The following is a 24,620-nucleotide window of genomic DNA, read 5'->3' as shown; positions in this document are numbered from 1 at the left end:
GTTATGGAGATACATAACAATACTGCATCTAGGGACATATCTCTTCCAGAAATTTAAAACGTTTCCTCTTTTCCAAGTACCTTTTTTCTTTTAGGTCTTTACAGTTGCTGTCTTCTGCTGCTGGGTCTGTCCCTTGAAGAAGCAAGCCTGTCTCATTGAAACATTTCCCTACAAGTTTCGGAAAGCCTGGTTTTTCAAGGAGCACTGCAGAATTATAATGGCACTCGGCACAATGGCAGGCATGTTCGGGAGCAGACAAAAGTCTCTCTTCATTCAAGCCATGGGCTGGGTGCCAGAAGTACTCAGCTTTGCTCTGTGGCATCCCTCACCCTGATCATTCTCAAGTGAAATGCGCACAGCCTTTATACAAGCCAAGCGGATCTGTGGCAGAAGACCCTTGGTTCAGCATACAGAGGATGCTTCATGTGGTGGAACAAAGGGCTCTAAGATAGCTTTGTCCTTCATGTTGGACTCTCCCCTTCCAGCTGACAAGAAGAGGGAAAGACGTCCAACACCACTAATAACATGCCCTCCGACATTTCACAGATGAAAACCAGGACATGCATGGCCAAACAACATCAGAGGCTGCATCCACACTGCAGAAATAATCCAGTCTGACAACACTTTAACTACCGTGGCTCAGTGCTATCGTAATATGGGAACTGTAGTTCATCATGGCACCAGAGCTCTGCAGCAGCAAGTGTAAGCCCTCAATTCCTTAGCTGAAGTGTATGCAGTCATGTTCTGCCTTCACTCCAATTCACATGATGGCATACATGTCCCTCCCTTGCCCTCATTTGTTCTCACAACAACCCTATAATGCATTTCAGGCCAAGTGACTGGTCCAAGGTCATAGAATCCTAGAGTTGGAAGCGACCACAAGGGCCATACAGTCCAGCCCCATTCTGCCATGCAGGAACTCTCAGTCAAAACACCCCTGACAGATGGCCATCCAGCCTCTGTTTGAAAACCTCCAAGGAAGGAGACTCCACTATATTCTGAGGGAGTGTGTTCCACTCTCGAACAGCCCTCACTGTCAGGAAGTTCCTCCTGATGTTGAGGTGGAATCTCTTTTCCTGGAGCTTGCATTCATTGTAACAGATGCAAGAGCGTGTCCAAAGGAGGGCGACTAAAATAGTGAAGGGTCTGGAAACCATGCCCTATGATGAACGACTTAGGGAGCTTGCATCTATTGTTCCTGGTCCTGTTCTCTGGAGCAGCAGAAAACAAGCTTGCTCCCTCCTCAATAGGACATCCCTTAAAATATTTAAACAGGGCTATCATATCACCTCTTAACCTTCTTTTCTCCAGGCTAAACATCCCCAGCTCCCTAAGGCCTTCCTCATAGGACATGGTTTCCAGACCCTTCACTGGACACGCTCGTTTCTCAATGTCCTTTTTGAATTGTGGCGCCCAGAACTGGACACAGTATTCCAGGTGGGTCCTGACCATAGCAGAATACAGTGGCACTATTACTTGTCTTGATCTAGAGACTAGACTTCTATGGATGCAGCCTAAAATCGCATTGGCCTTGTTAGCTGCCGCATCGCACTGTTGACTCATGTTAAACTTGTGGTCTATTTGGACTCCTAGATCCCTTTCACATGTAAAAGTCTCTCGTTCAGCCAGGTGCCTCCCATAATCCTGTATCTGTGCATTTCATTTTTCCGCCCTAAGTGCTTGCTGGATTTCATTTTGTTAGCTTTGGTTTCTAGTCTATTTGGGTCATTTTGAATTTTATTTATTTATTTATTTATTATCTTATTTCATTAGCTTTTTATGGGGCCATGATGTCCTCCATTTCTCTTGCCTGTCCTACTACAGCCTCCTGAGCCTGGCCCTTAGGAGGAGGACGCAGTGGCATTGTCTTAGCCCAGGCTTTAAAAGCCAAGCCCATCACCCCCATCTTGGCTATGATGTGAATCACTCCCTCTCTAAACCCAACCCTGAGGAGAGCTTCCATTCCTGGCTCTGGGGCGTGGACTACAGCCGGACTACGATTCCCACAATGCTCCTGGGCCTTTACGCGGCGCAGGAAGCAGCCGCGCAGGCGCAGTAGCCGGGCGGTGACGAGGGACGAGCTGCGAGTCAGCGTAGGCTCACTATGAGCGGCTGCTGGGCGGCTGGACGGAAGCCTCTCAGGGTCAGGTGAGTCCCTTCTGCCTCTCTCTCTCTCTCTCAGCGGAGTGTGGCTGCATCCGCACTGGAGTGATAATCCGGTTTAGTACCGCTTTGACTGCCCTGGCTCCCTGCTGGGAAATTCTGGGAATGGTCGTTGGTTGTGACACACACGGCCATTCCCAGAATTCCCCAGCAGGGAGCCAGGGCAGTCAAAGCGGTACTAAACCGGATTAACACTCCAGTGGGGATTGAGCCTTTGAAAGAGCCAAGAAGAGGAAACAGTTGTCAGTCTCTGGAATCAAGATCTCTCTGCACCCAAATTTGCAGATTGTGGCTGACCTGGAGGCACACAATACAACCCCACCCACACCATAGGCATACGTTTCTTGTTGTTGTTGTAATTGTTGTGTGCCTTCAATTGTTTCCGGCTTATGGCCCCCCCAAAGGGGACCCTTGGTAAATTTCTTCAGAGGGGGGTTTGTCATTGCCTTCCCCTCAGAGTATATATACACACACACATAAACATATAACACATACACATATATATGCACAAACATACACATATACATACACATACATATACATATGCACACACGTACACATACGCTTACATGCACATATACACATACTCATTTACACACACATACACACAGACACATATATATATACACACACACATATATATATGTGCACATATACACATAGCCATTTACAAATGCACACATATATACATACACACACACACACATACATATATATATATATATACAGTATACACATACACACTATACATATCCACACATACACATATATATGCACACACATACCCATATACATATGAGCATATATACCCACCCACACACCCAGAGGAGTGATGGGAGCTGCAGTCGATCATGTCTGGAAGGGACGCAGCCGGGGGAATCTGGTGAGAGGAACCCACTGAGTGACATAATCTGCTAAATTGTCAAGAGCAGCTGGAAGGCAAAGTCTCAATCTGCACTGGAGAAATCATCTGGTTCGACACCGCTTTAACTACCATGGCTCAAGGCTATGGGATTCTGGGGAGTGTAGTTTGTTGGGGCATCAAAGTGGAGCTACCTTTCCCAGAATCCTAAAGAAGCCCTGGTTAAATCCCAGTCCTGCAACCAGTATTGCAGCCACAAGGTTGTGAGTTCGATCTCAGGTCTTCAGGGTCGACTCAGCCTGGCATCCTTCCGAGATTGCTAAAATTAACTTACACAGTAGACTGTTCTGTGTTAAGCAGTATAGAAATGTAAATGCTATTGCTATAAGCTTGAGCCGTGGCAGTTAAAGTGGCGTCAAACCAGATTACTTCTCCCCAGCAGAGAGCCAGGGCAGTCAAAGTGGTCTCAAGCCGGAATATCACTCCAGTGGGGATGCAACCTTTGAAAGAGCTGTGAAGAGGAAACTGTTGCAGGCTGTGCCTTTAAATTAGTCACATTAAGTGCGGATCCAGCCTATAGCTGCAGTTTGGGAGTGACAGGGAGGCAAGGGAGAGAGATCTAAAATCGTAGAGTTGGAAGAGGATTTAGAGTTGCGTGGATAAAACTCCATTTCTCCCCACCATCCCTCTTCCTCCATTCCCTACAGCTGTTTTTCTGAAAGCTAGGGGGGAAATCCACACCCAGGAAATCCACTCCACCCTTTGTCACCATGAACGCATTCTCCCCCCAGCAGTAAAGGGTTTCCTCCTCCTCTGACTTGTCAGTCAAGTCCAACCCTCCCTCCTCCTCCTCCTCCCTGGGAAACTTCCTTGCTCTCTGAAAACTGAGTGACTTTTAAGTTTGGTGTGCGCCTAAACTGCCTTAAAGAAAAAGGAGATCTGTTTGCATCTTTCTGGTTGGGACCGTGTGCTCTTTAGTGCCTGATCTTTAGCACCATTCACAGTGATTTGTTGCTGAGAATATCTTGCTGTATATACATACATACAATTGGCTCTCCACATTTGCAGCTCTGACTTTTGCGGATTTGATTATTTGTGCTTTCGATTAATAGGTTCTCTCTAGGTCCTCCAGCATAATTCTGCTGGACGTTGATCCTATATAGAATTCTGCTGGAGAACCTAGAAGTTCTCAGAGAAAGCACTTCTCTAGGCATTTGTAGGTCCTCCAAATTCATTCTATCATCAGCTTCTGGCAAATGTTGATCATAAAGTTGACTTGAAGGACCTGGAGATTCCTAGTAAGGTGTTCTCTTCGACGAAAAGAATAGTGGTGTTTTTTATTTGTGGTTTTTCTACATTCACAGGGGCTCTTCACCCCTAACCCCAGCAAATGTGGAAGAATCACTGTATTTCTTTCTATGTGTGTGCGTTGTGTGCCTTCAAGTCATTCCTGACTTACAATGACTTTGCAGGCTTAAGTGAGTGACTTGGCAAGGGTCACCCAGTAGGTTTCCATGGCCAAGTGGGTATTCAAACTCATTTGGTTTTCTTGGCAGATTTCTTCAGAGGAGGGTTGCCATTGCCATCCACTGAGGTTGAAAGAGTGTGACTTGCCCAAGGCCAACCAGTGGGTTTCATGGCTCAGCAGAGATTCAAATCCTGGTCTCCAGACTTATAGACCAATACTCAAACCATTATGCCATGTGGGTTCTCTTAAAAGACCCTGGAGCTGGATGAGCATATTTTCATTTTGGTGAAGTTGTCATTGTTGTACTACTTGCTCTTGACCTGACTGCTGTGTACAACCATTTCATTCTGTGGTCAGTGTGTTTCCTCCACCCTGTTGGTCCTCCACATTTGACTTTTGCAGATTTGATTATTTGTGGATTTGATTAAGACATTCTCTCTAGAAATTGCTAGGTCCTCAAGTGTGATTCTGCCAGAAACTGACCATAGAGTTGCACTGGAGGACCTAGAGAAAACATTATCTAGGCATTTGTAGGTCCTCCAGTGTGATTCTATGTTTGCCTTCTGGCAGATGGTGACCACAGAGTCATGTTGGAGGACCTAGAAATTCCTAGAGAGGTTGTCTCTTGGTTACTTTTTTTAATTGTGTTTTTTCCCCTCACTTTCACAGGGGTCCTATGCCCCTAACCTCAGCAAATGCAAAGGGCCCACTATTTTTTACTGACAAATAGGGAGGATGGTGCTGGAGAAAGGAATGGGAATTCCTGCTTTTGACAGTACTGAATGATGAGGCACATGTCTGGCATGGCAAAGCTCCAGTGTTTAGCCTCCAGTGACTCTAGGTTCATTTGCCTGAAAGATGCCTGATAGAAAGTTGGCAGAGCAACTGCTGCCTAGCTTAGAACAACCTTCGCCTGCCTGATGCCCTCCAGATGTTGGCTGCAGGATCATCTAAAAGGCAATATCATCACTTACTGGCACAGAATAACAACATTAAGCTGGGCAGGCTAGTATATAGGATTGCTTTCCATCCTTCCCCCCCCCCCCCACATTATGTTTTCCCATCTTATTTTTCTGGATGCCATTTTTATGGTGCAGGATATTAGGCGATAAATTAAAACGTGAAAGGTATGTTTTTCCAAGATCTAGTGAGAAAGGATATGTTCACCAGATGGGTTCATTTCAGTTCCTACATCTGTTTTCCCCCTAGTTCTTTGATCTGAAGGCTGGCTGATGCAACTGTTGTCTGTGCCTTCGAGTTGTTTCTCACTTATGGCAAGCCTATCACGGGGTTTCTTGGCAAGATTTGTTTAGAGGAGTTTTTGCTGTTGCTTTCTTCTGAGGCTGAGAGAGTGTGACTTGCCCAGAGTCACCCAGTGAGTTTCCATGGCCAGTTCAAACCATGGTCCCCAGCCATAGTCTGCTGCTGAAATCCCTACTCCCTACCCAGCATGTTGATTTCTTCCTTGTGGAGCTGGGTTTGGAAAGATGACATTATGTGGGTCTCCTTTCTGAATATGGGCTGCATAACTGCTTATTTCCTTGCCCTGCAGTGTCCAGAAAGAAAATGACAAGATGAGCAGAGGTTTCCATTCCTTCTCTTTGAAGCTCTTATTTTGAGGCAGGCAGGTGATGTGGCAACAGTAGGATGCTGAGTGGAGTAGCCAGAAAGAGGGGTCAGCATTGATCCCTCTGCCAAGATGTGGACATCTGCAAGATCCCAAAAGTTCAGTTTCAGGTTCTGGTGCTGCATTTTGGTTTCATTGCTATGAGCAAAGTGGAGTGTCAAGAAAACATTCCATGTACAGATTCCTTTCTGCAACTGTGTAGTTGATGTTTATGTACATCATGCTTATCATCCAAGGTGACCAGACACCCTCCTTTTCCAGGACATGTCCTCCGTTTCCTCCTTTTGGCCAGGAGCAATTACCAAATGTTCTTCATTTTGAGCATAACTGAAAAGCATGAATTTATATTTCTATGAGTGTTTTGAGCTTTTATGTTGGTATGCCCTCCATTTTCTTGGATGTTCTACATTTTGTGGTGCCTTGTCCTCCTTTGCAGTCAGAACATTTGGTCACCCTGTTACCCGGGTTCCACCAAAGTTGCTGGACTTCTCCATTGGTTGCACCATCAAAGGCTGCACAATCAATCAAAACCTTTTAAAAAAACTCAACCAAAAAGTACCTGATGGTTTTGTTGATGTTTATATGGCAAATTGAACATGCCACACATTTTGTAGCAGGTGCTTTTATTTTGCAACAACCTTGTTTCACTTACGAAATGAGGAATGAAGGAGGTGAATTTCTCAAGATCACCCTATTGGTTCCTCTGTGGTAGAAAACTTTAGTACCAACCAGGACCTGCGTTCAAGTTTTGAGGCAGCCATAAAGCTCTCTATGGGCCAAGCACCACCTCTTAGTCATGTTTGCTTCCCAACAGTTGACAGGACAGTTTAAAATGGCACAAAATCACTCCAAGCTTATGGTGCAGATGCTGTTATGCACTCTCCAATTCAGATTTATGCAAGCCCTATTCTAGGGGTTTCTTGGCACATTATCTGAGGCTGAGAGAGTGTGATGTCCAAGGTCACCCATTGGCTTTCCACGGCTGAGAGGGGATTTGAATTCTGGGCTGCAACCACATTGCAGAATTAATACACTTTGACACCTCTCCAATTGCCATGGCTCCGTCCTGTGGAATCCTTGGATTTGTAGTTTGTTGTGGTACTAGAACTTTCTGACAGAGAAGGCTAAATATCACTCAAAACTATAAATCTCATAATTCCATAGCATTAAGCCATGGCAGTTAGAACGGTATCAAATTACATTATTTTTATAGTGTAGTCTCCCAAATCCTAGCCCAGCACACAAACCACCACACCATCTCTTGGTGTAGATATGCCTGAACATTAAAACAACTTCTATCACTGAGATATTATCACGTAAAGCTCTGAGAGCTAATGTGGCATAGTGGTTTGAGTGTAGGACTGTGACTCTGGAGATCTGAGTTCGATTTCTGGCTCAGCCATGAAATTCACTGGGTGACCTTGGGCAAGCTACATGTTCTCAGCTTCGGGGGCAAGCAAAGGCAAACCACCTCTGAACAAATCTTGCCAAGAAAACTCCATAACAGGTTTGCTTTAGGGTCGCCATAAGCCAAAACACAACAGCAACAACAAATTGTCACGCAAGACATGGTGTTTGCATTCCTTTGATCTCTCAGAAAACCTCCAGGAGAGTTAAAGAATGTCAAAAGTTATCCTTTCAGTCAAAACATTCCTAAAATTTTAGCCAAGGGGGTGGTGGTGGATGGGGTAGGGCGAGGCCTTGGAATCCAGATGTCCCTCTTTGTCTTGTTTGCTTGTTTATTACTCCAATTTGTGGTTTCTAGTTTACGTGACTTAAAAGCTGCACAGGTATGTAATTTCTAAATGTGTATCATGGCAAAAGAATGCCGGTCTGGCTAGTAATGGGCTAGGTGTGTTCTGTCCCTTTAAAGCAAAGAGGTTTCCAGCCGATGGGAAGCAGGAAATAAAATGCACTGGAGAGGTATGTTTGCTGCCAGAACAGCACTTGAATGACAACAGCTCCTTGGGGACTCTGCACTCTGTTTGCTGTGCAAATGTGTACATACTCGAAATGTTTCCATGAGACTCTGGGCTTCTCCTAGGCAGGGTTTTGTTTATTGTTGGCTTCCAGGATGTAGGCTGCATCTGCACTGCAGAAATAATCCGTTTTGACACCGCTTTAACTGCCCTGGCTCCATGCTGTGGAATTCTAGGGTTTGTAGTTTGATGTGGCATGAGAGCTCTCTGATAGAGCATGCTAAATGTCTCCCAAAACTATAGTGCCACTCAATCATGGCTGTTAAAGTGGTGCCAAACGGGATTATATCTGCAGTGTGGATGCAGCCTAAACTGTGCCAAATTTCTCTGAAGATGCCAGCCACAGATGCTGGCAAAATGTCAGGAATAAACTCTTCTAGACCATGGCCATAGCCCGAAAAATCCACAAAAAACTATGGATGCCAGCCATGAAAGCCTTCAACTTCACATTGTGCCAAATTTTTCATTCTAAGTGGTGATGGTTGTACAATCAAATTGATGCGACAGGGAAGCAATGTGGAGGTATTAGCAGGATCTAGGGAACCTCAAAGTTTGGAAACTTTTTTTAAAGGTCTTTGAATTTTACACATAAACCTCAGTGGCTAATGAGGATCAAGCATGCTTGGTGGTTTCCTAATACTGAATGTCAGTCAGTGGAGGGAGGTTAGAATGGAGTATAGTGGGCTGGAGTTTGGTTCCAGAACCCCTGAAGGATAACAAAATCCATGGATGTTGAAGTTAAATGGGGTCCCTTAGATAAAGTAGCAAAAATTAAGGTTTGTTTTTGGAATTTACACATTTTTGGAGTATTTTCAAGCCCATGGATAGTTGAATCGGTGGATAAAGAATCCATGGATATGGAGGGCCACCTCTACCCTCAAAGAAAACATGTCTGGCCTTACCAGGAACATGTTACACTGCAGCTAGTGCCATAACTGAGAGCCAGTGTGGCATAGTGATTTGAATGTTGGGCTAGGAGTCTGGAAACAAGGGTTCTTTTTCCAATTCGGCCTGAGTCGAAGTGTTCCTGAGTCCAGGGGCAAATGGTGGACTCTCCTTTTTGCTTCTGAGGGCCTTTCTTGAAGTCAAAGGAGGGAAATGGCCAGCATATTGAAGACCCCTGTGCAACAAGGGAGACTCAACAACTGCTGCTGGAGTGTGGTGGGGGGAAGAGAGGGAGAAGGGCAAGGGTACGTCAAGAGGAGTGTAAAGGTGCCAGGAGTGTATGGGATAGACATTCCCAGCCTGGTCCAGTATAGCTATACCTCCAAACTGAAACATTTTGTTGTAGATCCCCCTTCTATTAACAATTACAATCATGTACATTTTATTATGAAGCCCACAGGCATGCCATAAATATGTTCATGATGTTAATACTGCTACCATTGCAAGAATTCTCTGGAGACAAGGTTGCAGTGAGTCTCCTTGGGCCAGTTTCAAGCCTGTGATTGATGGTGGAAAACTGATAAACTTTGCCTGCAGGAACCTCCCTTCTCTGGTTTAGGTTCATCCAGAGGCTGACTGGAAGAGGACACAAGCAAGAAAATAAGGACAAGGCATGGTAATATTTGCATTCTGGCCCAAACTAGCCTCATTACAGTATTTGCCTCTGATGTCATTTTCTATTTTAAATTACGAGTAGAGGTTTGGTTTATGGGGATTATCAGTAAACTCAAAGTTCCATCCACCTCCCTAAAGGAACTTGTAACAAGAAAAACAATAAAGGATTCTTGAACAGTGGAGCTCACTCTCCTCTGATAACATTCTTCAAAGTGCTGGAGGGCAAGGGCTCCTAAGTACATGTGTTTTGCATACATCTGCTAAAAAATATTTAGATTTCAGTTCAGGACTAATAGCAACACTTCCTCTCTTTTATACAAGTTAACAGATTTCAAGTTTACAAGGGTAGAGAAACTGTGTCTTTGTGTAAAGACCTCTGCTCTGGAAAGCTGGTACCAGTCAGAATATGCAACACTGGAGCTGGATAGACAAAGAGTATGGAAAGAGTTCAGAAAGGTTATTTGTTGAGATTTGTTAATTGCCATCAAGTGGACATGGATTTATGGTGACCCTGTGGGAGACCTCCAAGTCACCCAATTATCAACAGCCTTGCTCAAGTCTTCCTCTTTTCCTATTGCCTTCCACCTTACCAAGCATTATTGTCTTTTCTAGTGAAACATGTCTTCTCGTGACATGTCCAAAGTATGACTGTCTCAATGTAGTCCTCTTGGCGTCTAGGGAGGGCACAGGTTTGATTTACTGTTAGGCCATTCATTTGCCTTTTTGTCAGTCAAAAGGTAGAACACTCCTCTAGCACCACATTTCAAATGACTTGTTTAAACTACAAATCCCAGAATTCCACACCCTCCTTCTGGGAGTCATAGGCCAAAAAAACTTTTTGAGTTCTGAACTTCACTTGGTCTAAGCCAGGTCTCCCTTTTTTGTTTTTGTTTGCTTCTTTTAAAAAACAGTTTTCCATCCATTACTGTGGCAGAGAAAAACCAAAAAGTGTGTTATGTTGGGGGGGGGGGAGCACACGCTTTGCATGAAAAAGGCTCCAGATTCAGTTCTTGGCATTTGTAGATGAGGGTGGGAAAGACTCCTATCTGAAACGGGAGAGCAACTGTTAAGTAGACCAGATTTCCCCAATGTGATGCTTTGTGCATGTTTTGAATTTTACCTCCCTCTCTATTGATCTTGACACTTGATTTAAATAAATAAAATAATGTTAAGGAATTAAGCATAAACCATTCTGGATAATAATTTATCCCCTGTTTGCAGTGCAAACTACTAAGATCAAGAGACTAGCAAGGCAGAGAATTTGAATGCACAGCATTTAAGTGATGTGAGTCAAGATGCATGTGTCAGAAAACCCAGTTTTGACTCTGGAAGTTGCATGTGCCCCAAACCTGCGTAGCATTAGACTGGGCTAATGTTGCCTTGCACTAGGCTGCAGTCCTCACAGTACATCATCATTTGTTCCCCAAATGTTAAGAGTTTAGGTCAAAAAGCAAGGAGAGAAAAGAAGGCCCAAGGTGGTAGCAATGCATGACTATTTAGACATAGGTCCCATAGAGTTTAATGCAAGTTAGTTGTTGCATCAATTTTTGCTTGGTTGCACTTCAGCATGCTGTGCAGTCCAAAGAGCCAACTTAGTGCCAACCACACAAAGGTCTCACGTGATCAGAAATGCACACAGAAAGGAAGCAAAGCTTGCCTGAAGGAGGCAGACAGTGAGACCTTGGGATTGTGGTGTAATAGTTTTTGGCAGTTTGCCTACTTCCCGAGAGAACAAAATAATGGATCTATTTTGCATATGTTAGTTCGTTGGAATGGTTGCAAACAACCATACACCCAGCAGTGTGGTTGCCAGCCAGCATCCCTTTTGTACAAAGGGGGGGGGGGAACCACACACAAGGAGGCACGAAATAATGAGCAAAAAAATAATCAAAACCTAACCCGAAAAAAATGTTCCCTGTATGTATCCTATCACTTGCACTCATGTTTTAAATGTTACATCGGCACCACTCCTACTTTTGTGGTCTTGTTATGATTATAAACAGATTTGCACAATGTTGGAGAAGTGGGGAGAACACAGCATAATGGGGACTTGGCAAATGACTATGCAGCTTGGCAGCTAATGGTGCCGTGGTAATTAGTTTCAGGAAGCCATTTCATTTTAAGATACTGGCTCACACTGAGGTTTGGGAAGAGAGAAAGAACATTGGGGTACTTGAAGGAGGAAGTTTTGTTTTCCTGTGGTATGGGATTTTTTTTAAAAAAAATCACTGGAATGTTCAGCAGCAAAAACACAACAGAATACAGAAACACACTATGAATTTTATCACACGGGAAAATCGGGGTTTAAACAGCAAAAATCATGTAAAAATCGTGCAATCGCGATTAACATTTTCACATGACATCGCGATTAAAATGTCATTATCCTGGGAATAATCAGGCAATAAACAGCAATAAATCATTCATGGGGATTTTCATGTCATAGTATGTAGGTGCACCAGATCATAGAGACAAGGTTCCTTGTTCAAAGAGTGATTGGCATATATTAGGCTTTCCTCTCGAAATTGGTGTAATGGTTTGAGCATTGGACTAAGACTCTGGAGACCAAGGTTTGAATTACGACTCAGCCATGTAAACCCACTAGGTAACCTTGGGCAAATCATGCTCTTAGTCTCAGAGAATGACAACGGCAAACCCCCTCTCAAGAAACATGCCAAGAAAACCCTGTGGTGTGGTAGGAAACCCTTAGGGTTGCCAGAAGTTGGAAATTACTTGAATGCACACAACAACAAGAACACGATTGAAGACCACTGAATTAGAGCCGGCATTCAGATATGATTCAGTATCCCGTATGCCAGGCTATGTTCCTGCAGGCCACATGTGGCTGCCATCTATTTTTTTGCTTCTTTCACAAATGTCCCAATTTCTCTCCTTCTTAGAAAGAGCGGCACCAGAAAGGCAGGAAACACTCAAAATGACTCTTGGGACCACTCCGTGGTGTGGGAGGTCCACCATAGAGAGACACCAGAATTTCTAATGTGTTTCATTGGCAGCTCTAGGAATATTGAGTGGCTGGTAAAATGAGTTGCTACTGGTGGACTTGGTCCACTGCAGTCCTCCTGAAGTATATGAAGGGACTTTGTAGATGTGCTTTACAATTTACTTGTAGAGCATTGTAAAGTTGCTTTTCTTCCCTCCTGCCACTCTGAATTTCATACACTGACACTTAATGGCAAATTTATTACAGGAAAGCAAACCTTCTCCCAAAAGTGCAATTACTTCCATCAGTAATAACTCAGGATGCTGTCTTACTGAACAGTAAATGGATTAAGTGATCTCTTGGGACCATTTGCTAATAAACAGCTTGTCTGTATCTTTCCAGATATAGTTCCATTGCATCCAAGCAAAATGCTTAAGCTCACATGCTGCTGTTAAAATCTTAGAGTTGGAAGGGCTCTCAAAAATAATCTAATCCAGTCCCCTGCCCCAGTTGGAAGTGTGCAGGTCCAGCATCCCAGTAGAAAATAGTCTTCCTGCTTCCCCTTAAAGGTATATTTCAGAGGAAAGAACTGGCAAAACCATCTCTGAGTAGTCCTTGCCTAAGAAAATCCTATGAAATTGATGGGGTCACCATAAATTGACAGGTGACTTGAAGGCATGTTGCTGTCATGTGCCTTCAAGTAATTTCTGATTTATAGTGACCCTAAGGCAAACCTGGGGCTGAGAGTGTGACTCCCCCAGGGTCACCTCCTTCACAGGAACTCAGGATGGTGTACATGGCTTCCACTCACTAATCTTACAGCCTTGTGAGATAGGATGGGTTAAAAGAAAAAGTGATGGGTCCAATGTCAGCCACTGAGTTTCATAGCTAAGTTGCTAAAGCCACATTTCCCACATGGACTTTCTAATAAAAGTACAGCAATGATGTGTTGAGTTCATTAATTGATTCACATACATTAAAGTAATCCCATTGCTGTAAACATGGCTCCATCTAAGATGGAGAACTCTACAATCATCCCTGATGAGGATCTGTGCCTGTTATTCAGGGCAAGCAACGTGTGCTCCACAGGCTGTACACTGTGAACATCTGTTTTTGCATACTCGCCTGTGTTTTTCTGGCCATATCGGCTGGATTTGAGGTGGTCACAAAAAAGCAGCACTCTTCATATCTACTGCTAGCAAAAACTGTTTTAAGTGCTCAGGTTCCATTGAAACAGGATGCACAGGGAGCATCTCTCTCTCTCTTTAAAGCTTAATCCCACACCTGGAGCTCTTTCAGATGTATATTTTGGCTTCAAAATTAGGTGTGTTCTCCCCATACAACCTGTGTTATGGAGGGGACGACTACTTGTTGAAAATGATAGAATCATATCATAGAGCCATGTGTGATGTACAGCATTATAGAATCATTACAGTTGGGCCTCAGGGGCCATCAAATCAATTTCCCCTGCCCAGTGCAGAAACTCCAGCTTGTGCATCCCCAGAAGATAGCTCTCCAGTCTCTTTTTGGAGATGTCCAGAGAAAATGGCCCCATCAGCTCTCCAGATATTTGGCTCCATTCCTAAACCACTGTTACCCTCATGAAGTTCCCTTTAGTCTTCCCTTCAGCCAAGCTGAACACGCTTAGTTCCCTCAACTTCTCATATGTTTTCTTTTCTATACCTCTTTCTTTTCATCCTTGTAGCCCTTCTCTGAACCCATTCCAACTTGTGTATATTCTCCTTTAAATGAGGTGACCAGAACCGAATGCAGTACTCCAGATGAGGCATGGATAGTGCAGAATATAATCGAACTGCAGTGGCTCCTGTGGTTCAGTCACTGAATATTAATTGCAAGATTGGTAGGTTGGCAGTTCGAGAGCCGGGTGCCACATGATGGGGTGAGCTTCCATCACTAGTCCCAGCTTCTGCCAATGTAGCAGTTTGAAAGCATGCAAATGTGAGTAGATAAATATTGTATATCCATTGCTGGATGCTGAAACATTTATTGGGGTGGGTGAGGCTACTTCTAATGACAAACAGCCCAATGTAAGCCTTAGTGTCTTGTAATAATGACAGGTCAACACAAGTCTTTAGCAATAGTTCTTGACTTCCTACCAGACGGCATTGTTATATGTTCCCCACACTCCTCCCAACACATGAAGAATTATTGGCAAGTGACACAATGCTTGTGGTATTTAGTGTTAAGCATAATCATAGATATAAGGTCCTTGCTTTCATAGAATCATAGAGTTGGAAGAGAGCACAAGGACCATCCAGTCCAACCCCCCGCCATGCAGGAACACATTATCAGTGCACCCCAACAAATGGCCATTTGCTTTGCTTTGGAGCAAAGAAATCCAGAATATAAATCATGCAGCTGTCCAAATATTCTTGGACTGCAAGTCCCATCAGTCTTGGGCAGTAAAACAAATGGTGAGGGATGCTGGGAATGGCAGCCATCCATATCTGGGTATGTGTGCATGATTCCTAACCTTGAAATAAATGCAATGTCCCAAGTCTCTGAGCTGAAAGAGCATGATGGCCAAGGGTTACACATGCTGCAATCGAGTAATTAGCCACTTCCTTTAAAGTAAACACTGAAGTTCAAATAATTCCATAAGCTGAGCTCAGATGGACTTGAGTAAGCGGCAGCTTCAGATTTGGCAGCAGCGGCTGTAGAAATGACAGCATTTTTCCATACTTGGAGAGGGAGTGAAGTGATACAACATGTGTATTATTGGTGGCTGGAATGGTTTGTTGTGGTTGCATAAAGCCAGTGGGGGCAAAGAAAATACAGCCAGGTGATTCAGTATGGTATGATGGTTTAGACCAACCTTTCTCAACTTTTTAAACACGGAGAAACCCTAGAAATAAAAGTGTCTGTGAACTCCTGCAAAGAAGCTGTTATACATGTGTATGTGAGTGTGTGTATGTAGTTAAAAAATTACAATCTCTGCAGAACATCTAGAGACCTTTTGTGGAACCCTGGTTGAGCAGCTGTTTAGAGAGTTGAATTTGGCCATTTATTTATTTATTTTCATATATACTACCCCAAATTCGCTTTAGGAGAAATGTGCTATAAATATAACTGGTCAATAAGTGACCCCTCTCCCCAACTGATGACATTCAAATATATGCTCTTTGCTCAAGCAGTTTCTAAAGATATTTTAGTAGAAAACAGGTGGAATTAGGTGCAGAAAAAAGGAGATGTATTATTATTATTATTATTATTATTATTATTATTATTATTATTATTTCTAGCCTGCTTTCCCCCCCAATCGTGGATGCAAAGCAGTTATACAGTAATCTACACCAGCTTCAAGTTGCTTGCATTTGCTGTGCTACATCATGGCAAGATGTATTTTTAAAGTCAATTTTAATTATTAAGTTCAGGTTAAGTTCAGCTATATCAAATTTCTCTTTAAAAAAAAGAAGACTACATTAAAATGATATCTGAATGTATTCCAAGTATTTTAAGCCTGTGCTCATAATTTCTTAGCTGAATCTGTGACCTTTGATCAAATGCATTTAGCTGAACCTTAAATGAAAACATCTGTTACCAATCTGCCTTATATCCAATTGTCGCTCTTTGATACCACTTTCGCTGCCATGGCTGCACCCTAAGGAATCCTGGGATTTATAGTTTTGTGCAGTATTTAGAATTGTCTTTAATGCTTCCCTAAATTACAGCTCCCAGGATTCCTTTCTTAAAAGATATCCTTTTGAAAAGATAATTGGTATGAATTAGTTAATTAGAAGATATTTGCGATATCCAAATTTGTTGTTGTGATGATGCTGGATAGTATAAATAGAATGCTTGTTGTATTTTTAAAAAATTGCAGGATTCCATGCAATATAGGTCAAAATAAAGCTGCTTCGGTTCACTTTGGAGGTATGCTTTTGAAATGATGCATGTGTCCTAAGAGGCCAGAAGTTGTGTCAAAGCCACGCTCCAATCCTAAGGACTAGAACACAGCTTTGGCACAGCTTCTGGCCTCTTAAGATATGTGTGTCACTTAAACAGCATACCTTCAAAGTGACCCGAAGCAGCTTTATTTTGGCCTGTCTGTTCAGGCCCATAGCCATGGCAGTTAAAGTGGGAGCAAAGTGCTGCAACTGTGCAGTGTGTCTGTTTAAACTGGTATTGTCTACCCAGATTGGTAGCAGCCAGTACTGTAGGGGTAAATTTTTGAAGAGGAGGCATATGTCTCCAGTGAAAGTCCAGAAATACAAGCAGCTCTGCTGGTCCATAACTGTTCTTTGTCTATTACATCTGACTGTTGTAAAGCTAATGGATTTAGTTCATTTTAAGATCAAGCCATACTTTGCAGTGCAACAGAGCAGCTCAGAAAAGATTGTTGCTGGAAAAAAACATTATTTCCTTCAAACTGCATTGGTAGAGAAGCTAGAGGTGGGTGACAGGTGATGTCGGCCTTCTTGCTAAATAAAATGTCCCAGCATTTTGACCCCTTGATTTTAGGTGGAAAGCAGCCTTTCTTGTCACCTGCTACCTGTGATCCTTTCAACCAGAGAGGTAGTGACACAGTTTGCAGTTTTGCATGATATGTTCTGCTATTGTACTATGAGCTCTTGACTTGAGCAATCATTATAAATACAATGACTTGACGGTCTAAATACAAAGCAAATAAGCATTGATTTGTGCAAATTACAAACATTTACCTTTGGTCAACCAAACAGCAGATATATTTACAGTGGTCCCTCCACATTCACAGGGGTTAGGGGTGAAGGACCCTCCTGAATGTGGAAAAACCACTAATAAAAGAACATTATTATTTGTACCCAAGAAAACACCTCTCTAGGAATTTCCAGGTTCTCCAGTGCAACTCTGTGGTCAACATCTGCTGGAAGTCGATCATAGAATCATGATGGGGACCTACAAATGTCTAGAGAAGTGTTTTCCCTAGGAAGTTCTAGGTTCTCCAGCACAACTCTGGTCAACTTCTGGAAGAATTGCCCTGCTGGACCTAGAGATTCCTAGAAAGAACATATCAGTTAAAACTGCAAATAATCAAAGCCACAAATGTGAAGGGCCAACTATATTTTCCATATCTTGGAAAAAGAGTTCTTATTCACGACAATTACTGACCCCAACTCTCCGGCACTCCCAACTGTCAGTTCACCACCTTTGTTCTAAGACTATCCAGTACTTCATCTCTTTTGGTGCTCCACTTGTTAGTCAACTGGGGCTTCAGCGAGTATCTTAATGATATAAAATGAGTAATCAGTACTGGAATGCAAGCAAGTTAGTGGAAAATAGTTTGGTCATCCTTTCTGACTCATGTCCCTGTCTGGTTACTTAGAAGGTAGTGCCAGTCACCTTTGTGAAGGTTCTGCATTCAATCTGTGAAGGTGATCTTGAGCATGGAGGGGAAGGGACGTTCAAAGTTTATGTATACACAGCTGGCTATAGGTCAACTAGCAGGCTCTGCAGGGTAAATAAACGTACACAGTCTCTAGGTGTTGTAACCATTTGTTGTTGTGTCCCTTCAAGTCATTTTTGACTTATGACAACTCCAAGGTGAGACTATCACAGGGCTTTCACCTGCCAGAGAGGTCACTTATTCATAGGGTCACCATAAATTGGAGTGAACTTCACAGAAAATACAGTAACAACCAGTTATGGTACCAAAAGTTTTATTTCTCACAAGAATAGGTTGTTGTTGCTGCTGCTGTGTATCTTTGAGTCGATTCCTACTTATGGCAACCCTAAGGCAAACCTGCCATGGGGTTTTCTTAGCATGATTTGTTCAGGGGAGGTCTGCCATTGCCTTCCCCTGAGGATGAGACCATGCACCTTGCTCAAGGTCACCCAGTGGGTTTTATGGCCAGGCTGGGAATCGAACCCTGGTTTCTGGAGTTGTAGTCCAACACTCAAACCACTATGCCACATTTCTAATGTATGGTAACCACAAGGTGGTTTTCTTAGCAAGATTTGTTCAGAGGGCATTTGCCTTACTCTGAAACTGAGAGAATGTGACTTGTCCAGAGTCAACTAGTGATGGATTTCTATGGCCAAGCAGGGATTTGAACCCTGGTTTCCCAGAGTTGTGTTCCAATGCTCAAACCACTACACCACACTGCTGGCTTTGTTCTAACTATGAGTTTTACTTAATTGCATACTGATCTGAGCCAAAATCTTGCACTTGGAATAAGAAAACATTTGGAGGTACAGGCTGGCAGCGGAAAGAAGGGTTAATTACAGCATCTCTTCAGCTCAGGAATACAGTGGACCCTTCTTATACGCTGGGGTTTGTTTCCAAGATCCCCCGTGGATAACAAAATCCGTGGATGCTCACGTCCTATTAAATATAATGACATAGCAAAACGGTGTCCCTTATAAAAAATGGAAAATCAAAGTTTGATATTTGAAATTTATACTTTTTTTGAACATTTTCAAACCACAGATGCTTAAATCCGTGTTTAAAAAAATCTGTGTATAAGAAGGACCGACTGTACTAGAATCTGGTATGCAGTGCAGGTTGGTACTTGATTTGAAAAGAAATCTGAGAAGTTACCTGAACTGAACTCAGAAAGGAAACTGCAAGCATGACCCTGGTGTTAGTTAGGGTCAATTTTCAATGCCATTCTGTACTCAAGGATGGATGTCCAAGTAGAAAAGAGGGAACCTCTCATAAAAAGCGCCATCTCACTGTTGTATTATTTGTGTGCTTCTGTTCCTTGGATACCCTGCTTAAAATAGCTTACACACCAGAGCGTGACAGAATACAATAGCAGTAAAACAAATGGATTCACAGCCACAGATCAAAATATTAACATGTGTACATCCACATGCACAGTTTAAAGCATGTGCCTTGGAAAGAGTCTCGGGGCTTTGAAGTCTGCATTTTGTAAAGTCTGCATTTGGAAATAATCTATGCCTGATCTGAATTCATGGACTAATGCATGGATTGGAATGCAATTATCTTTTAGGTTGGAAATATGACCTGTAAGTTTTAGTAGTAAATAACTGATGAAATGTTCATGGTCATGTGTAAAATTGCTTTGTTTCCTTTATCTCTTTTCCCCCCTACCCCAATTTCTGCAGTTTTGGTTAAAAACAAACTCTGATTTGCCACTTTTGCTGAACATTTCAACAAGCAGCTCATCCCTTACCTGCCAGAGTTATGGCCCTCCCTTTCCTAAAAGACTTGGACAAGTACAAGGACCTTGACGAAGATGAGATTCTGGGGAAGTTGTCAGAGGAAGAGTTGAAACAATTGGAAACAGTATTGGATGACCTAGACCCAGAGGTGTGTATCAGACCAACTGAACAAGTCCCTCTATCCTGCTAAAAAGTTTTATAGCCTGGTTCTCTGTTATACAGACATTCATGGTGAATAACATGAACCCAAAAATAGTGAGGTAGGTCTGAAGAAATGGAAATAGAATGAGCTCTCTTGTTTGCGTTTTTGCACACAATGTGCAGCCTTTTCAACTTTAGGTCCTCAGATGTGTAACACTACAACTCTCATCATTCCCAGATGTCATAGCTATTAGCTGTGCCAGGTGGGGATAATGGGGTTGTTGTTACACAAATGGCTTTTCAATTGAAAAAAAGTGCCCTAATGGCTGGACCACATGTAACTTTATGTACCTGAGTCAGTAAGGTGTCATTTGTGCAAGCGCAATGGGTTCACACTATGAAAAGGTGAGGAGACAGAGAGCTGAAGAAACAAGCTGATGGATCTTTTGCAAATGTTTGCAAGGGATTTATATATTAACAGGTGGACATCTCTGGATTTCAGTTCCCTTTTCTTGCATAATACTTCTGTGTGAAGTTGTTTGTTACAATGGTGGCATTTTCCCATTTAAAAGATTCATGAGTGGAGGCCTTTCCATACTTACAATCCTGACATTCAGATTATGTTGAAAACGCTTTAAAAAACAAAACTAAACTACAAACAAGAGTGAGTCAATACACAACTGAGAATACACATCTTTATCCTAGCAATTTTTTGTTAATTTGCCCATTTAAATTACTTACATTAAAAAGAGGGAAAAACTCCTAGAACCCTTATCAAACCTTAGCAAAATTAGTTAAAAAACACAACTGATTTGGGATTGCACAAGCTATCTATTTGGGGAATATTATTACTTTTTATTTTTCATTTTCATTAATTTGCAGAAGGCACTGAAACTAGGGTGGGAATCAAATGTTTCACTGATCAAATTGTATGTGTCTGTTTCTTTTCACTCTGTATCAAGAAGCCAGGACATGGTACACATTTGGACACACAACAATTACTTTAAAATGCCTTGTCTTGCAGAATGGGACTTTTTCCAGTTTTCGTGTGTCATCACGTTATTTCTGACTTATGGGAACCCTAAAGTGAACCTATTGTGGGGGTTTCTTGGCAAGATTAGTACAAAGGGGTTAGCCTTTGCTGTCCTCTGAGGCTAAGAGAATGTCACTTGCCCAAAATCACCTAGTGAGTTTCTGTGGGTGAATGGAGATTTGAACCCTGGTCAGAGTCCAGTGCTCAAACCACTACACCATGCTAGTTCTACTTTTTTCCAGCCAGTCAGTAAAAACATACCATCCTAAATCTTTCACACTTGATTCAATAGTACAGAAACGGATGACGATTTGGCTATTTTAATGACCGTGCATGTATTTTTGTGTGCTTTTATTGACATTTTGTAACTGTATTGTTAGATTTTATCTGTTGTAATCCCGCCTCGATCTGCAGGGAGAGGCGGGAAATATAAATATTATATTATTATTATTATTATTATTATTATTATTATTATTATATGTGAAATTCAGCTTCCAGTGTAAAATTGACACAAGATATTAAAAAGTACCAGAATAAGATATATCTTGTGCTTATCAGTTCCTCTCCCTCTACCCATCTGGTCATTTATCATTCAAAGGTTCTGGAATCTGGTTGTGATGATCTAGAATGCTTTGTCTAGAACAGAACAGAATGGTCAAGAATAATTTTTAATTGAATGTCTTTTCTGGAAAAAGATTAATAATATTTCTCTCTAGAATAGGATAAGTGGACAAACTGCAACTTTAGGGACCTGTTGCCATCAGCCTTAATTTCATGTAACCTTCTGTTTTTCATGGGCAAACCCAACATTTTTAAAATTCATTTCAGGGACATCTTTGAGTTTTGACTAGATAACTTCTGTAATTCTTCATGAGGCTAGTCATGTATATGCATCTCTGATATGACAAGACCATCTTGTTTTGCAGAATGCACTGTTGCCAGCAGGATTCCGCCAAAAGGATCAAACTTCCAAAAAGCCTTCTGGTCCTTTTGACAGAGAGAAACTCCTTTCATTTTTGGAAAAGCAAGCTCTGGACCTTAAAGATGTGGAAGAGTATGTCCCATACACAGGAGAAAAGAAAGGTAATTCCCCTGAACAAGACTGTTTGTACAAGTGGGCCCTTATTGCCTTTCTTCTCATCCACACCCATGTGATCTCTCGCTCCAGTGATAGGACAGAATTGCACCAATTTAGTATCCACATTAGTGGCCATTTGAGTGGAACATCCCAGTGATGGGTGTGGTGTCAAGCCTGCTTGGTTCCTTTACCATATAAAGGTGTAACTGGAGCCCTTTCACACCACACAATTATAGCACTGTGATTCTACTTTAACTGCTAAGATTCCATCTTATGGAATCCTGAGATTTACTGTTTAGGAAGATTTAGAATTCACAGCCAGAGAGCTCTAGTGTTTCACCAAAATACAAATCCCAGGATCCCTTAGGATGCAGCCTAAGCAGTTAAAGCAGAAACATATTATTATTATTATTATTAACCTTTATTTATAAAGCGCTGTAAGTTTACACAGCGCTGTACATCAATTTTTTAGTCAGACGGTTCCCTGCCCTCAGGCTTACAATCTAAGAAGACACGACACAAAAGGAGAAGGGAGTGGTGGTGGGGAATAGGATCAGGTCCAGCAGATCTTTTCCACCTCCGAGGCCTGGACCAAGGCAGATGGACTGGAGGAAGGGCTCGGCTTCTTGATGGATGGTTAGAAGGAGGCTTCCTGGGTCAGAGAGGGGCTCACCTCTGGGAATGCTTCTCTAAACAATATAGTCTTTAATTCAGTTTTGAAACTGGGTAGAGAAGTGATGAGGTGTGCATGTGGGGGAAGAAGGTTCCAGGAGTAAGGGGCAGCAAGCGAGAAGGGACGAATTCGGGAGGGGGCAGTGGTAGTCCTACATTGTGACAGGAGACCTTGACTACCAGAGCGGAGGGTGCGAGTAGGAATGTAAGGAGAAAGAAGGTCAGATAAGTAAGGAGGGGCCAACCCATGGAGGGCTTTGAAAGTCAGTAACAAAAGCTTGTACCGGATGCGAAAGGGGAAGGGGAGCCAATGAAGGGAGAATAAAAGAGGAGAAACATGGTCAAAGCGGCGAGCGGATGTGACAATACGGGCAGCTGAATACTAGACAGATATTATAGGATGGAGGTGTGAAAGAGGAAGCCCTGTTAGAAGGAGGTTACAATAATCTAGTCGCGAAACCACTAGGGCATGGACTAGAGTCTTGGCAGTAGAGATTGAGAGGAATGGACGGATCTTGGCAATGTTGTGGAGAAAGAATCTACAGGTCTTTGCGGTGGCCTGGATCTGGGGAATAAATGACAGGGAAGAGTCAAAAATGAAGCCAAGACTGCGGGCTTGATGAACCGGTTGAATAGAAGTGTCGTCGACAGAAACAGAAAAGGAATAATGAAGGGTGGGTTTAGGTGGAAAGACGAGAAGCTCAGTCTTAGACATGTTGAGCTTCAAGCGCCGAAGCCGCATCCACTGAGAGATGGCAGTCAGACAAGAAGAAACTTGCTGTTCAAGCCCCGTCGAAAGGTCAGGGGTGGAGAGATACAGCTGAGTGTCGTCGGCATACAAATGATAGGAGAAACCAAAAGAACTGATGAGTTTACCTAGAGACAGTGTGTATAGAGAGAACAGAAGGGGACCCAAGACAGAGCCCTGGGGAACTCCAACAGATAGCGGAACAGAGGATGAAGTCTGACCACCCGTGACCACTGCAAAAGATCTATCTGACAAGTAAGATTTAAACCAGTCGAGAGCAGAGTCGGCGAACCCAAGGTCAGAAAGTAAATCGACCAGGAGACAGTGATCAACAGTGTCAAAGGCTGCAGACAAATCGAGAAGAATGAGAATAGAGTAGAGGCCGTTTGCCTTGGCCCGCAAGAGATCATTTGAGATCTTGGTGAGGGCTGTCTCTGTAGAGTGCCGTGGGCGGAAGCCAGATTGGAAGGGGTCTAGGATGGAGTTGGCTTCAAGAAACTTAATACAGCGAGAATAAACGACCCGTTCTAGGACCTTAGAAAGAAAAGGAAGAAGAGAAATTGGACGATAGCTAGACAAAGAAGGGGGTCGAGAGAGGGTTTCTTCAGAATTGGGGAAACGAGAGCATGTTTGAAGTCAGAAGGGAAGGAACCCAAAGAGAGAGAGAGATTAAAGATATAGAGGAGCGAGGGCAGAAGAGAAGGGGCTATAGAGATTAGGAGACGGGAGGGAATAGGATCAAGAGAACAGGTAGTAGGTTTGGAAGAATTTAGCAGCTTAGAGAGTTCATCCAGAGAAACAGGGGGAAACACAGAGAGTTTATTAGTAGAAGGTACCAGGAGGTTAGTGGTAGGGGGCAAGTCGGGAGGAACTATTTCAGATCGAATAGTAGTGACTTTTGTGATGAAGTAGTTGGCGAAGTCAGTGGGGGAAAAAGATGAGAAGACAGGGGGAGAGGAAGGTTTGAGTAGTGTATCGAAGCAGGAGAACAAACGCTGCGGGCGCCTCTCATTAGCGCAGATCAGTGATTTAAAATAGTTCTGTTTTGCCATAGACAGAGCGCGTGAAAAAGATAAAAGGATGAATTTATAATGAATGAAATCGGCCGGTTCCCTAGACTTTTTCCAAAGACGTTCAGCCGCTCGAGAGCAGGACCGGAGGTACCTGATAGTGGGAGTGAGCCAGGGCTGAGGCCTAGTCATGGGGGAAGACACACGTACAGATAC

The 24,620-nt window shown here is 42.9% G+C and overlaps 1 protein-coding gene across 1 annotated transcript in view; it reads left to right on the top strand.

Annotated features, from left to right (window-relative positions):
- The first annotated feature begins 2,058 nt into the window (after nt 1-2,058).
- The window catches only part of LOC121934485 (tropomodulin-3-like), a 44,280-nt gene continuing 21,718 nt past the window's right edge, over nt 2,059-24,620 (top strand). The window contains exons 1-3 of the mRNA XM_042475041.1: nt 2,059-2,148; nt 19,666-19,870; nt 21,823-21,979. Coding sequence (XP_042330975.1) covers nt 19,745-19,870; nt 21,823-21,979 — 283 coding nt within the window. The 5' untranslated portion in view covers nt 2,059-2,148; nt 19,666-19,744. The remainder of the gene's footprint in view (nt 2,149-19,665; nt 19,871-21,822; nt 21,980-24,620) is intronic.

Source organism: Sceloporus undulatus, chromosome 6 (assembly GCF_019175285.1).
Source record: "Sceloporus undulatus isolate JIND9_A2432 ecotype Alabama chromosome 6, SceUnd_v1.1, whole genome shotgun sequence".
In the NCBI taxonomy this organism is placed as follows: domain Eukaryota; kingdom Metazoa; phylum Chordata; class Lepidosauria; order Squamata; family Phrynosomatidae; genus Sceloporus; species Sceloporus undulatus.
The sequence above is the reverse complement of the archived record's forward strand: the minus strand, read 5'-3'. Positions and strand labels throughout refer to the sequence as shown.